Here is a 15882-nt window from a genome sequence, read left to right as displayed (position 1 = left end):
GGTCCTGGATCCGACTCATAAAGATTCTGGGCATCAGTGCAGATCATTTCCTCGTCTGGATTCACAGAAGCGCTGGAGTCGACCTCTGATTCCCAGGCTATAGTATGAGTAAACAGCTCTGCAGACTCAACCATCTGTTCTACCTCATACTCAGATGGGCAGCTGGAGATTTGGGAGCTGTGAGGAAGCAAGTGCGATTGGGGTGACACCTTTGAGGACTGGAGTATTTGTGATGTTGAAGTTGATGTGGAGGAGAGCCCACTTAAAGGAGCACTTGATATCCGTTGAAGCACCTGCTGTTTTTGTGCCTTATCTGGAATTTGTAGCGATTGGCGTGGCTGTAAGAAAGGGATCTTATCACATTGTCCGCTAAAAGAAGTAGACATTTTAGTTTGGCTGGAAGATGGTCTTTCTTCTGCAGATGTTACTGTTGCTTTAACACCTACCCCACGGACACAACCTTTTTTCCCCTTCCCAACACGCCTATTCCCCTTTCCACCAGCAGCAGGCCTTTTTCCACTCATTTTGGTGGTTAACTAATTCACAACTCTGGAGTTGTTTGCACAAAAAAACAATGGATGGGAACCGAGCAGAGCTGAGTGGCCAAACTGTGGTATTAGGCCAAAACTATTGGCTGGGTTAGATGCAGAAAAAAATTATATTCAATTTGCAACCTGATGGAGGTCAGTATAGATGGACTAATAGAGAAAGTCCCACACACAGCTAGAAGCCCAAATATTTTTTCAGAGGTAGATGCAGACAAAAAATTATTTTTAATTTGCAACCTGATGGAGGTCAGTATAGATGGACTAATAGAGAAAGTCCCACACACTGCTAGAAGGCCAAATATTTTTTCAGAGCTAGATGCAGATAAAAATTATTTTTAATTTGCAACCTGATGGAGGTCAGTATAGATGGACTAATAGAGAAAGTCCCACACACTGCTAGAAGGCCAAATATTTTTTCAGAGCTAGATGCAGAAAAAAATTATATTCAGTTTGCAACCTGATGGAGGTCAGTATAGATGGACTAATAGAACAAGTCCCACACACAGCTAGAAGCCCAAATATTTTTTCAGAGGTAGATGCAGAAAAAAATTATATTCAGTTTGCAACCTGATGGAGGTCTGTATAGATGGATTAATAGAACAAGTCCCACACACAGCTAGAAGCCCAAATATTGTTTCAGAGGTAGATGCAGAAAAAAATTATATTCAGTTTGCAACCTGATGGAGGTCTGTATAGATGGATTAATAGAACAAGTCCCACACACAGCTAGAAGCCCAATATTTTTTCAGAGGTAGATGCAGAAAAAAAATATATTCAGTTTGCAACCTGATGGAGGTCAGTATAGATGGACTAATAGAGAAAGTCCCACACACTGCTAGAAGGCCAAATATTTTTTCAGAGCTAGATGCAGAAAAAAATTATATTCAGTTTGCAACCTGATGGAGGTCAGTATAGATGGACTAATAGAACAAGTCCCACACACAGCTAGAAGCCCAAATATTTTTTCAGAGGTAGATGCAGATAAAAATTATTTTTAATTTGCAGCCTGATGGAGGTCAGTATAGATGGACTAATAGAGAAAGTCCCACACACTGCTAGAAGGCCAAATATTTTTTCAGAGCTAGATGCAGACAAAAAATTATTTTGAATTTGCAGCGTGATGGAGGTCAGTATAGATGGACTAATAGAACAAGTCCCACACACTGTTAGAAGGCCAAATATTTTTTCAGAGCTAGATGCAGAAAAAAATTATATTCAGTTTGCAACCTGATGGAGGTCAGTATAGATGGACTAATAGAACAAGTCCCACACACTGCTAGAAGCCCAAATATTTTTTCAAAGCTAGATGCAGAAAAAAATTATATTCAATTTGCAACCTGATGGAGGTCAGTATAGATGGACTAATAGAATGATGCTATGCCCAAAAGATTTTACTTCACTAGGTGCAGTAAAAAAATTGGTATTCTATACACAGGTGGTATATCTTGCAACACAGATAGGCTACTCCACTGACTAACACACTCTGCAATAGGCCAAAAAGGATTAGCTTTGCTAGATTCAGCCAAATGCTGTGAAAAAAACTTGCACAGCACTGGCACAGACCTGCCTGGCAAAAACTGATAGGAACTGATGTAACCTAGTCCTGAAAAGGACTGCAATTACAATTAGTCTTTACTCCCACAATCTATCTATTTAAGAGCACAGACCTGCCTGATAAAAGTCGTAGGAAATGCTGTAACCTAGTCCTTAAAAGGACTGCAATCACAACTATTCCCTACTCCCAAGCTATCTGTATATTTGTGCGAAAATTGGCTTGAAATTAACAAGGTATAGCGCACACAGCAACAGCGGTGCCGTCTAACACGCAGCTGCAGCAGTGAGAAAATGGTGGCGACGGGGAAAATGGCTTGGTCTTATAGGGCAAGGACATGTGACATACACTGCCAATGACACATGCCCTTGCTTGTGTGAAAAAAAGCACTTCGCTCCGTGTGTGCGCTGCTAATAGGCTGACAGATTGCACCTCCCCACTGCAAATGCGGGAAAGAGGAAAAAAAATGGAGATCTTCATTGTTCCTGCAGAGATCCATCCCCTGCCCCTCCCCCCACCCCGCTGTACACTCAAACTGCGTGTTAACATTAATTTTCATCATTACTGAGAAAAAATCCAGTTATGATTTTGGTGCACGAACAGTTATCGAACATAACCTCGAACAGCCGAATTTTTCTCAAATCGTTCGTGTTCGCCGAACGGCTCGAACACCGCCCAAAACAGCTCGAATTTGAGATTGGCGAACAGTTCAAGTCGAACAACGCTCATCTCTAGTGTTAATTCATAGTTTTGATGCCTTCAGTGTGAATGTACAATTTTCATAGTTCTGAAAATACAGAAAAATCTTTAAATGAGAAGGTGTGTCCAAACTTTTGGTCTGTACTGTATATAAGTGACAACAATAATTTAAAACAAATTCATGATTTTATTAAGGGGATGTTCACAATATTAGGTAGGGAGGGGGGTTTTAAAAATAAAACACAATTTGTTAAAATTTAATATAAATCCGCGGTGGAGATGACTGCGGAGTAGCAGTAATAGTATGGCATGTACTAGTAAAGTGCATATGATCCCAGGTGTATACTGCAGGAAGAGGAGGGGATGAGAGTTAGATGATGGGTGATTGTCCCTGGTTGAATGGATAGAAATGTGTTTACCTGGTGTGGAAGAAGTAGAATTTTTAAAGATGACTGGGGTGGAGGGAGGAATGACACGAGCCTGGGGACAAAAAGGATACATATAGTTGAGGGATAATAGATTTATAGAAAAAAATGTTTTAGAATACAACAGTGAATGCTGTGATTACCTGGAAGAAGGCTCAGTTCTGAATGATATTGATGACCATAGGGTAATAGTAGTGTAATCGTAGCAGCAGGTCCTAATTTAGTTTGAAGTTGCTCTAAGAGGAGAGATAAGGCTACAGTTATAGAACCATCAGAGGAGGGGGAAAAAAGGCGGTAAATAGTTACTAAGATAGTTCTACCTGTGTTTTTATGTCCTATTGTTTTCACAGCACCGAGAAACGTGTTACTGGTAACACTTAGGGAGCGTAGAGGCTAGACTTGAACGAGTTTTAGATGAACCCGGTGCCTTTTGTAGACATGCTTGATCCTCTCTCTTTATGTGAGACGATATATCGGTGTCCCCAAAGGGAGTTAGGGATCAAATAGTTAGGCTGTCGGTGCGTGAATAGCACAAAATGAAAATGATGAGCCTTTTCCCAGCGATATTGGCTGCGTGAGGCAGGCTTGCTAGAATATAGTACGGTCTATGAGGCGCAGCTGGAGTAAGGAAGGGAGAGGTTCCCAGTTAACTTACGTGTCCGGCGTGCGCGTCTTTATGTGGCTGTTGATCGGCGATCCTCACATCCTGTAGACCGCCATGTAGTGCGGGTCTATCCTTGCAACGCTCCAAAGGCTGGTGAGTGATGGTGCGGCAGGTGAGGAGAGGGGGAGAACAGGGTCCCGGCCGGTGACTGGCTGTTCCCTCTGTAACTCTCCAGACGTCTGTGTGCGGCAGCGGTCAGAGGACCTGTAATGCCGCACTGCAGGATAGAAGGACCTGCGTGACGTCAGACACACCTCGTACGTACCAATATGGGGACCTGGGAGGACCAAAAACCTATGCGTTTCAGAAACTCCGGTTTCCTTCCTCAGGGTTGGTCTATAGGTGTAAGTGGGTCCCTTATATACGTGTGTGCTCACTTTGATGGAGGGTTTGGTCAGGATCCTGATGGGAAGATCAAGCTGTCAATCAATCTCTGTATCCTGATTGATGAAATCATGCGGGCTGTCAGATTCTGTAATTAGGCGTCATTGAAGGCAAATAGCTCTATTTCAGAGTTGAGGCCTTTTGGTTTAAGGGTGTCCAGGATGAAGATTCATTTGCTTTCTGTGCGCTACATTTGTTTTAGAAAGTCTCCCTCCGCCAATGTTTTTTACCTTTTTGTAGGCCCATGATTTGGATGTTTTTTATACTGCCGTCATGTTATTCAATAAAATGTTTCGAGAGGGGATGTCCCTCGAGATTGCTGGTAATATTTCTTAGATGCTCGTTGATGCGTACCTGTAGGGGGCGTTTTGTTCTGCCTATGTATAGCTTCTTGCATGGACATTTCAGGCAGTAAATGACGCCTTCTGTGTTACATGTAATAAAATCTGGTATTGTGTGAGTAATTTTTCCTTCTGTGATGGTTTTGCACTTAGTGGTGGTGATTTTTTTGCATACTGTGCATTTTTTGCAAGGAAAGAAACCTTTTATCTTATTGTTAAAAGGGAGGGTTCGATCGGCACTAGTTGGGTGGTTTCTTATTGTAGGCGCTACTAGGTTTCCCAGATTTTGTGCCTTCTTATATATAAACGTTGGGTTTTTTGGGATCATGTCACCAATAATTTTATCATGCTTAAGTATGCTTCAGTGTTTATTAATCATTTTCTTTAGTAAATGGGCGTTGGAGTTATATTGGGTGATAATTGGGACATCTATCTAGTCGCTGTTTTTTGTGCTTGATGGGTGTTTTTTGTGTTGTGATGGGTTTGTGTTACAAGGGTTTCTCTAGGTATGGCTAATACTTTGTTTTTAGCGTTAGTCAAGAATTGTGAGTTTTATCCTTTTTCTAGAAATTTATTGGTGAGGTGGGTTGCTTCTTCAAAATCCAGACTGTTAGAGCAGTTCCTATGGAGATGCATGAATTGACTGCGAGGAATATTGAATAACCAAGTTGGGAGGTGACAGCTGTCAAGGGAAATGTAACTATTAGAATCTGTGGGTTTTGTAAATGTCCGGGTGTGAATGCGATTGTTTTGGATGAAGATATTAAGGTGTAGAAAGTTAACCTGTTGCGTACTGGTGGTTGAGGTAAACTCTAGAAAGAAATCTTTCTGATTAATTTCCCTAAAAAAAGAAGTCAGTGACAGTTGGTCACCGGACCAGACGAAGATGATGTCATCGATGAGACCATTCCTCCCTCCACTCCAGTCATCTTTGAAAATTCTACTTCTACCACACCAGGTAAACACATTTCTATCCATTCAACCAGGGACAATCACCCATCATCTAACTCTCATCCTTTCCTTTTCCTGCAGGATACACCTGGGATCAGACGCACTTTACTAGTACATGCCATACTATGACTTCTACTCCGCAGTCATCTCCAACGCGGATTTATATTAAATTTTAACAAATTGTGTTTTATTTTTAAAACTCCCCTCCCTACCTAATATTGTGAACATCCGTTTAATAAAATCATGAATTTGTTTTAAATTATTGTTGTCACTTATATATATTTTACGCCTTTTATCCTACACCTTATACATCCAGCGCGAATAAAGTTTTTTGCATCCTTTTAATTTGAGAGCTATAATTTTTCAATTATTCACAGTACTGGCTGTGTGTGCTCTGGTTCAAAGATGGAACCACATCAACATTCAGGCTGACTGATTTCATTGCGTTCACCATAGTATGGCCACAGCTCCCTTGTCTGTATAATTGCTAAGACGTACTGGTATGTCCATTTGGGGGCATGCACTACAAAATAGGACATACCGGAACATCCAATGTCAAGAAAGGGTTAAAGAATTTTTTTTTTTTTTTAACTTTCTGAGAGCCGTAACTTTAATTTTTAAACTTTGATGGAGCTATATGATGACTTAATATTTTGCACAGCTGGCTGACTTTTTGTAGTTATATGACTTTGGGCTACACACAATTTTAATTGGTACACATTGTATTTTTTGGAGAGAGGTGTAGCCTTATTTTTCTCTTTACAGTATGTAATCATATAGGTTAATTATTTTTTATTATTTTAATAAATAGGAATTTTATTGAGGAGTTTTTTTCACGTATTTTAAACTCTGAAAAGGGAGGCAATTTGATTTTGAATAGAATTTTTACTTTATTTTTATGTTCCCTTAGGGGACTTGAATCTACGATCCTTTGATAGCTTGTTCTATATAATGCAATACCACTTCTGTATAGCACAATACAGCGTAAATCCTGGGCTTCACGAGTGCCAAGATTGCTGCTATGTAGCCTTCTTCAAGTCCCATACTGCCATGGTAACTCATAGGCCATTGGTCCTAGTAAATGCTTCTGTCAGTGATTGGCAGCAGCATCTAAATGGTTAAACAGCAGCGATTGGAACTAGTTCCTTTCGCTGCTACTACAAGCAGATAACGACAGTTTAGTACAACTGACAATTGCTGTGCATGGAGTGGGCGTGGACATGCATACAGTTAGGTCCATATGCACCAAAAGGTTAAAGTATCCAAATGGTGTATATTAGCGACTATCCTGATTTAAAAATATTGTACTAGATTTGAGGCTGCAATGTTCATTCATTCATTTTAAGACCCATGTCAGTTTGCAATTAATCGTATAGGTAGACTTTTTCATGCGAGTATGTTCCTCTCAGAAATACTGGACATCAGCTCTATGATTTGAGAATGCCTTTGTAACATACCTGGCGGCGTCCTTGCATGGTGGTCCATCTCCCACTGTGCAAGAGAGCGCACTTGATCTCCTGTCCAGAGTGTCTCTCTGGCTTCCCTCCATGCTGTCTGTTTGTGTCTGTCTCTGCTGCTTAAGGGCGGCGCCCGATCACTTCCTGCTTTTTGTACCTGCTGTGGGTCACACCCCTTGTGCGTCCTCAGCCTATTGCTGTCTGACACTTGGTATATAGCTCAGCAGCTCCCTTCTATCCCTGCCTGAGCATATGTGTTTCTTTCAGTGTGTGCTTGCACTCTGAAGGTGCCAGGTCCCGTCTTTGTTTCCCTGTCCGCCTTTCCTGGAGGCTTGTTTCCAGGCCTGTCTGAACTAAGTCCTGTATGTTTCCTGCCTTGCGGTGTCAGCTCCCGTGTCTGAACTGTGTCCTGTATGTCTCCTGCTTTTCGGTATTAGTTCCCGTGTCTGAACTAAGTCCTGTATGTCTCCTGCCTGGCGGTGTCAGCTCCCGTGTCTGAACTGTGTCCTGTATGTCTCCTGCTTTTCGGTATTAGTTCCCGTGTCTGAACTAAGTCCTGTATGTCTCCTGCCTTGCGGTGTCAGCTCCCGTGTCTGAACTGTGTCCTGTATGTCTCCTGCTTTTCGGTATTAGTTCCCGTGTCTGAACTAAGTCCTGTATGTCTCCTGCCTGGCGGTGTCAGCTCCCGTGTCTGAACTGTGTCCTGTATGTCTCCTGCTTTTCGGTATTAGTTCCCGTGTCTGAACTAAGTCCTGTATGTCTCCTGCCTGGCGGTGTCAGCTCCCGTGTCTGAACTGTGTCCTGTATGTCTCCTGCTTTACGGTATTAGTTCCCGTGTCTGAACTAAGTCCTGTATGTCTCCTGCCTTGCGGTGTCAGCTCCCGTGTCTGAACTGTGTCCTGTATGTCTCCTGCTTTACGGTATTAGTTCCCGTGTCTGAACTAAGTCCTGTATGTCTCCTGCTTTGCGGTATTAGTTCCCGTGTCTGAACTAAGTCCTTTCTGTGTATCTTGTCTGTCCTGTCTGAACACGCTCCTTGCCTGTTCGTCCCGCCCCTCTGGGGGCAGTATTCCCAGACCCGCTCCTGTATCCCGCTGCAGTGTCGGTCTCCTCCGTACACTCAGTTCCAGTCTGAACTCTCTCCTATCCTTTACCTGTTTTGCCCTGCTTCTGCCCGCTGCTCCTGCAGTCCTGTCCTGCCCTGCTTCTGCCCGCTGCTCCGGCAGTCCTGTCCTGCCCTGCCTGTACCCTATCCTGCCTGTATTGTTCCTGAGTCCCAGTGTGTACTGGGCCCTATCCTGCCTGTATTGTTCCTGAGTCCCAGTGTGTACTGGGCCCTATCCTGCCTGTATTGTTCCTGAGTCCCGGTGTGTACTGGGCTCTATCCCGCCTGTGTTCCTACCTGCTAGTGCCTCCCCGTCTGCACTCTAGCTGTGCTTGCCTTTACCCGCCTGCCTGCATACCCGCCTGCCTGCATACCCACCTGCCTGCATACCCGCCTGCCTGCATACCAGTCTGTTCCTGTATTTCCCTGTGTGGGTCAACAGCCGTGTCCGGGGTCTGTCCTGGAGTAGCACCTGGTCCCTCTGCTCGGTTCCTCCTTGGTGCACTGGCGTCGTATGCCGTCGTGCCACCTTGGTCGGATCGGGTAGATACTTAGTTACGCCCCTCCAGGCATACACTCTCCGGCACGGTCCAGTGGAATCACTACCAATCACATGCACACGCCGCTCTAGCCCGGGCGTGTGCATAACAGCCTTCACTAGTTCTCATGTACTGACAATGGCTCATCTTCATTCCTGTACTGATCCTCCTACAGCTCATGAGAGACTCCCTTTTTTCTTTTAAGGGGAGGAAATGAGAAGTTACATGATCATAAGCATCAGTGTCTATACAGTGTCTGGAGAGGATGCTTTCTTTTCTTTCCATACTGGTAAATAGCCTAGTGATCCCCCTCCATCTACATACTGCCCTTGTATAACATAAAAGTATAAAGCATATGCAATCTGCCCCCTAAAGACTTGAATGGGTACTTCCCGTTCTACACTTTAAATCTGTTGTGTAAAACATCTACCTCCATACTGCTATCAAATATAAGGAAAGAGGGGTAGAGGAGAGAACTCATTCAGTAAATTGTTCCTAACGCACATACTTATTTCAATGCGGGTCTCCTCAAAGTGGGAAGTTCATCACTGCTCATTAAATGTTTATAGAACTCAAGTAGTGGGAGGTTTGCTGTATACACCATATAGAAGGCACTGAAATTGCTAATATATTATATATCATAAGAGACACTACAGCTCTACTGTATATACATCACATAGGAGACACAGATTGCTGTATTTAAATCTGATAGACACAGACCGTTGTATATACATTGCATAGGATTCACGGAAACTGTTGTATGTACATCACATAGAATACACTGCTGTATATATCATATGTGAGACGCAAACTGCTGCATAATCATCAGATAGGAGATACTGATTGATATATATGCATCACATAGGAGACATTGAAAATGTTATATATACACATCACTTTGAAGACAGTGACTGCTGTATATACAGTTAGGTCCATATATATTTGGACAGAGACAACATTTTTCTAATTTTGGTTCTAGACATTACCACAATGAATTTTAAACAAAACAATTCAGATGCAGTTGAAGTTCAGACTTTCAGCTTTCATTTGAGGGTATCCAAATTAAAATTGGATGAAGGGTTTAGGAGTTTCAGCTCCTTAACATGTGCCACCCTGTTTTTAAAGGGACCAAAAGTAATTGGACAGATTAAATAATTGTAAATAAAATGTTCATTTCTAGTACTTGGTTGAAAACCCTTTGTTGGCAATGACTGCCTGAAGTCTTGAACTCATGGACATCACCAAACGCTGAGTTTCCTCCTTTTTGATGCTCTGCCAGGCCTTCACTGCGGTGGTTTTCAGTTGCTGTTTGTTTGCGGGCCTTTCTGTCTGAAGTTTAGTCTTTAACAAGTGAAATGCATGCTCAATTGGGTTGAGATCAGGTGACTGACTTGGCCATTCAAGAATATTCCACTTCTTTGCTTTAATAAACTCATGGGTTGCTTTGGCTTTATGTTTTGGGTCATTGTCCATCTGTAGTATGAAACGACGACCAATCAGTTTGGCTGCATTTGGCTGGATATGAGCACACAGTATGGCTCTGAATACATCAGAATTCATTCGGCTGCTTCTGTTCTGTGTCACATCATCAATAAACACTAGTGACCCAGTGCCACTGGCAGCCATGCATGCCCAAGCCATCACACTGCCTCCGCCATGTTTTACAGATGATGTGGTATGCTTTGGATCGTGAGCTGTACCACGCCTTCACCATACTTTTCTCTTTCCATCATTCTGGTAGAGGTTGATCTTGGTTTCATCTGTCCAAAGAATGTTCTTCCAGAACTGTGCTGGCTTTTTTAGATGTTTTTTAGCAAAGTCCAGTCTAGCCTTTTTATTCTTGATGCTTATGAGTGGCTTGCACCGTGCAGTGAACCCTCTGTATTTACTTTCATGCAGTCTTCTCTTTATGGTAGATTTGGATATTGATACGCCTACCTCCTGGAGAGTGTTGTTCACTTGGTTGGCTGTTGTGAAGGGGTTTCACTTCACCATGGAGATGATTCTGCCATCATCCACTACTGTGGTCTTCCGTGGGCGTCCAGGTCTTTTTGCGTTGATGAGTTCACCAGTGCTTTCTTTCTTTCTCAGGATGTACCAAACTGTAGATTTTGCCACTCCTAATATTGTAGCAATTTCTCAGATGGGTTTTTTCTGTTTTTGCAGCTTAAGGATGACTTGTTTCACCTGCATGGAGAGCTCCTTCGACCGCATGTTTACTTCACAGCAAAACCTTCCAAATGCAAGCACCCCACCTCAAATCAACTCCAGGCCTTTTATCTGCTTAATTGAGAATGACATAACGAAGGGATTGCCCAAACCTGTCCATGAAATAGCCTTGGAGTCAATTGTCCAATTACTTTTGGTCCCTTTAAAAACAGGGTGGCACATGTTAAGGAGCTGAAACTCCTAAACCCTTCATCCAATTTTAATGTGGATACCCTCAAATGAAAGCTGAAAGTCTGAACTTCAACTGCATCTGAATTGTTTTGTTTAAAATTCATTGTGGTAATGTCTAGAACCAAAATTAGAAAAATGTTGTCTCTGTCCAAATATATATGGACCTAACTGTACATCACATAAGAGTGGAACAGGAGCACAAAGCATGCTAACTCCATACACAATGAATGTCCTGATGATTGCACTGGTCAGTATCGGATGCTGATGTGGCGTTCATTAGTAAGCACTGCGTGGATTCTATGGAAGAATTAAGTACTATCAGCCCAAGCAATGCGGTCCACTGGAAATCTGCCTGAAAGACGGACCAAATTACAATGGCCCATGGACTGGGGGTTGCCCAGCCATGACTGTAAGTGAACACTAAATAATACACTGTCAGGTAAATTAAGAATAATCTGTGACAATTACTGTTTTACTTGATGCAAGATCAGTAAGGCAATTTCACAGTCAAAAAACTTGTTTAATAGTAAATTGTGAAATTTGAACATTATTATAGAACATGAATTGCAGACAAACTAAGGCTATGCATATACAGTTATTTAAAGGTGTATTCCCATCTCCAAGAGCCTATTCCAATATGTAGTATGTGTAATAATAATAATATTTGCAAATACCTTCAATAAGAAATGTAGTATACTTCTCCTGAAAGTTGCAGGGCATTGCAATAGCTTAGATATACAGTACATGGTCAAGACCACTAGCACCTAGCTAATTAACTGTCACTATATGAGTGGCTATGAGTGGTTATTGTGGTCTTCCTTATCACACCAGCAGAAAGGAAATGTCCCACAGCATGGCTGTAACCAGGGCCTCCAAACAATATTGAGGAAAGAGAACTGCATAGGCACCACACTCATGGTCTCCTGGTGTTCTGCTACTGCCATATTTATTCTCTTCAGTATGGAACTATATTGTGGATCTATTTGAGGGTCAAGGTGGTTGGATTCTGAAGGATCAGCTGATAGTTCAAATAATAATGGAGGATCATGGTAAGTAACGTGGTCTCCTTCACATTCACACAATTTTGTATTATAACATCCCACTGCTCCTTCCGGGAAAAAGACTGGAGTCATATAGTGAGCTTTCCAAATAGCGCCACCTAGGAATAAAAAAATTTAAATACATAATTTAATTTATAAATGGATTAAAAAATTTGCGGCAAAATCATGATGTAGCAGGCAGGGTTCAGATCTGAATGTCTGTGTGCCCTAACATTCTTGCTGATTTTTTCCTCGGCATATATGAGTTTGCTTTCGAAAACCACATTCACAGTAGTGTAAATTTACATTGCTGAAATCCACAACCAATTACAGCAAATCAACCACTTATTTAACATGGACTAAAGTTATCAAATCACTAGAACAGATACTGCCATGTAGCATCTATAAGACATGATAGCGCCATTAAAATCCGATTCAGTGTGCCAGAAGAAAGAATGTCCAGGTGACCGGAAACAGAGAATGACCTCAACTCCGCTTCTGGCCACAGTAGAACTCATAGGCTAACAGTAATATACGTGTGCATGAGGTCACTGGAGGACATCTACCCCATACAAAACTTTCATGGGCATGGACAGAATAAACACACAATGTTAACCACAAAAAAAGTCCCATAAATACAAACATGATATTATAGCAAACATGGAACAAGGCACTTACTCGCTTTCTGATGCCAGCGTACTGCATGTAGTTTAGTCCCACAGTAATGAAAAAGAAACTCGTGTTCTGAATGAGGCGTTTTTTTTGTAAGCAGAGGTATCAGGTTCCTTCCATCAATTATTCTAAAGTAATATAAAAAATGCATAATAAGCAGGTAAAGATAGATATAGGTTTTATCTTTAAAGAGATTGCCCAGGACCGATTTGTTTATGACACTGCTTTGGACAGTTTCCAGAACTGAGCAATATTTGTGGCGGAGCACAGAGGCTTTGTACATTAATTAGTGCTTGCTGTTGACTACTGCCATCTGCCACTCAAGCGAATGGGAGATAAAGTTCAGTACTCAGCAGGGGCCACTAAGCAATGTATGGGGCTGATTGGTGTCAGACACTCACTGATCTCGTTGACTGGCTATCCTTTGCATAGGTCGTCAATAGTTCAGTCCTGGACAACAATTCAAATGTACTTATGTCACTTTATGGCTACAGGTTTGTTCTTCCTCATCTTTCCTTGATGCATATTATACCCTGAGTGGCACGAGAAGACCAGTTTTGAAACAATGTGAATTTGCAATACTCTGTTGGGAGAGGTTTATGTTTCTTGTGCCTATAGATGGCCACTCAGCAGGCTGTTAACATGACACAGTAACGTCTTGAATTTGTATTGTGAGAATTGGAGTCTTTTAGGAAATTTACAAAAACTTAAGTGCGGAAACATCTGCATGTGAAGGAATTAAGGGATTTGGAAATCTGTATTAGCCAACCAAACTTTGATACTTGGACCATCACTTACATGGATGTAATGTAGCCATGTTTTATCATTAATATTTCTAGATGTACTAGGAAAATAGTTGAGTACATTGGCATAGCCCTTGATGCTTTTTCTGCTACAGTAAGAGATGACATGTCGCTAGAATATAGCATCACTTTCTGACCCAAAGTTGTCCACATCTGTCTTAGCCACTGCAGCTGAGCAATAACATGCTTTAATAGCTTTGGCAATACTAAGGCTGTGTGCCCACAAAGCATTTTCCAAGCATTTATGCTACGGAATTTACGCAGCATAGACGCTTGGGAAACGCTTGCTAATCCGTCCCCCATGGTCCCCAATGACAAGCCGCAATGTCAATGCCCATGCTGCGGATTTTTCCGCAGCATTTATGCTGCGCTCAAAAATCCACAGCTTGTCCATTAATTTTGCGGACACGCAGTGTAATCACCGCCATTGACTTGCATTGGACCGCGTGACATCCACATCACTGCATCTGCACAAGCGGATATCACATGGTTCAATGTGCGGATCGTATCCAGGTCTGGAGGAGAGAAGACTCTCATCCAGACCTGGGTACCATAGAAACTGTAAAAAAAAGAATTTAAAATAAAAAATAAAGATTATACTTGCCTTCCGATGTCCTCCCGGTGTTTTCTCCCCTTTGTCCAGTCTCTTGCACTGCTCGCGGTGTTGTGAAGGACCAGCCATGACATCATTGAGTCATGTGACCTGTCACATGACTCAATGATGTCACCGCAGGTCCTTCACAACACCACGAGCAGTGCAAGACACCGGACGCAACAGAGAAAACACCGGGAGGACATCGGAAGGTGAGTGTAATCTTTATTTTTTATTTTTTACCATTCTTTCGGTCACACTATATAAATCCATGCCGGTTGCATGGATTTATATAGTGTGAACAAGTTGTCAAGCACTTTTCCAAGTGATGCTAAAATCGCTTGGAAAGCGCTTGACAACCCGCATGCGAAAATGCATGCAAAAACGCTTGACAAATGCTTCTACATGGCGGGAAAAATGCGTGTAAAAACAGCATGCGTTTTTCCTGCCAGGGAGAAGCGTAAAAAATATGCAGCATTTCTGCATCGTGGGCACATAGCCTAAGAATGCACAAGGTTAAAAAATAAAAATACTAGATCTCCGATCACAAACCTGTCTTTAGGCAATTCTCCACCACCCAAGAAGACCACAGTTGGATAGATGTCCATTAGACTTGTAGGTTCATCAATTTTCACATTAGAAGGAATCACACCAGGCCACCGGAATATTCCTGGTACACGGATCCCGCCTTCCCAACCAGCCATACCTTTTCCACCTGGGAAAAAAATAACACATTCTAAACGTCTTACATTAATTAATGTTATTTAGATTGTATACAGTGTTTATGACTGGTATTAAAATAAAGGGGCAGCACGATGGCTGGGTTCAAATTCCACCAAGGACAACATCTGCAAGGAGTTTGTATGTTCTGCGTGGGTTTCCTCCCACACTCCAAAGACATACTAATAGGGAATTTAGATTGTGAGCCCCAATGGGGACAGCGATGATGATGATTATGTATGTAAAGCGCTGCGTAATATGTTGGTTCTATATAAAAATAAAGATTATTATTATTAAGGTGAAACATCAGCAATATTTCAGGAATCAAACTGTGTGCTTCTTCAAATCTGCCTTTTTCCAGGAAAATTGTCCCCCTTCCCCAAACCCTTCTGTCCTAGGAAAGATGTAATTAAGTTTATGGACTGTAGACTAAAGGGGCACCGCACTCAACTGACTGCTGAAATGTAAGAGCAGAAAGTCAGTGGAAGTCATAAGGCCTCATCTCTCTAAAACATTCTGACAGTGTTTTCGATCCGATTTTCATCAGGTCAGCAGCCCATGGAATTTAAGATGTACATGTACCATCTGTGAAAATCTTGAATAAAACACGCACATGGATTCATGGATGTCTGAATGAGGCCAAACACTAGTTCCACCAACATAGAACATGTCTGAAATGTCACCATGACCGTATAGAATAGATTTTCCTGCTTTATATCACACTATAAACTTGTTTCTCACCTCTATAAATTCCATTCCATCCTCCAGTTTGGAACTTGCCATATTTAGCTTCCAAATGTCCTCCGTGATCAGAGGCAAAATAGATCATGGTGTTGTTCTTTAGTCCTGCATTATCGATAGCATTGACTACCGAACCTGGGGAAAAAATACATTGACTGGGCACAGAAATAAAGAGATCACAAACTATGATGACAAAAAGCTAAAAGCAGCAAATTATACACATCTGGAACTGAGTATAAAACGGTGTTC

The 15882-nt window shown here is 42.0% G+C and overlaps 1 protein-coding gene across 4 annotated transcripts in view; it reads right to left on the bottom strand.

Annotated features, from left to right (window-relative positions):
• Positions 1-11564: 11564 nt before the first annotated feature.
• LOC141228741 (arylsulfatase D-like) overlaps positions 11565-15882 on the bottom strand; it is an 80562-nt gene continuing 76244 nt past the window's right edge. For all 4 annotated transcript variants that reach the window (XM_073667351.1, XM_073667349.1, XM_073667350.1 and 1 more), the window contains 4 exons: positions 15634-15768; positions 14725-14887; positions 12784-12905; positions 11565-12224 (listed from right to left, as the gene is read on the bottom strand). In XM_073667351.1, the coding sequence (XP_073523452.1) occupies positions 11860-12224; positions 12784-12905; positions 14725-14887; positions 15634-15768 (785 nt within the window). In that variant the 3' untranslated portion in view covers positions 11565-11859. The remainder of the gene's footprint in view (positions 12225-12783; positions 12906-14724; positions 14888-15633; positions 15769-15882) is intronic.

This window comes from Phyllobates terribilis, unplaced genomic scaffold (genome assembly GCF_046119375.1).
Source record: "Phyllobates terribilis strain yellow unplaced genomic scaffold, ASM4611937v1 Scaffold_2__4_contigs__length_985480577, whole genome shotgun sequence".
NCBI lineage: Eukaryota > Metazoa > Chordata > Amphibia > Anura > Dendrobatidae > Phyllobates > Phyllobates terribilis.
Note: the sequence above shows the minus strand (reverse complement) of the source record. Positions and strands in the feature narration are given on the sequence as shown.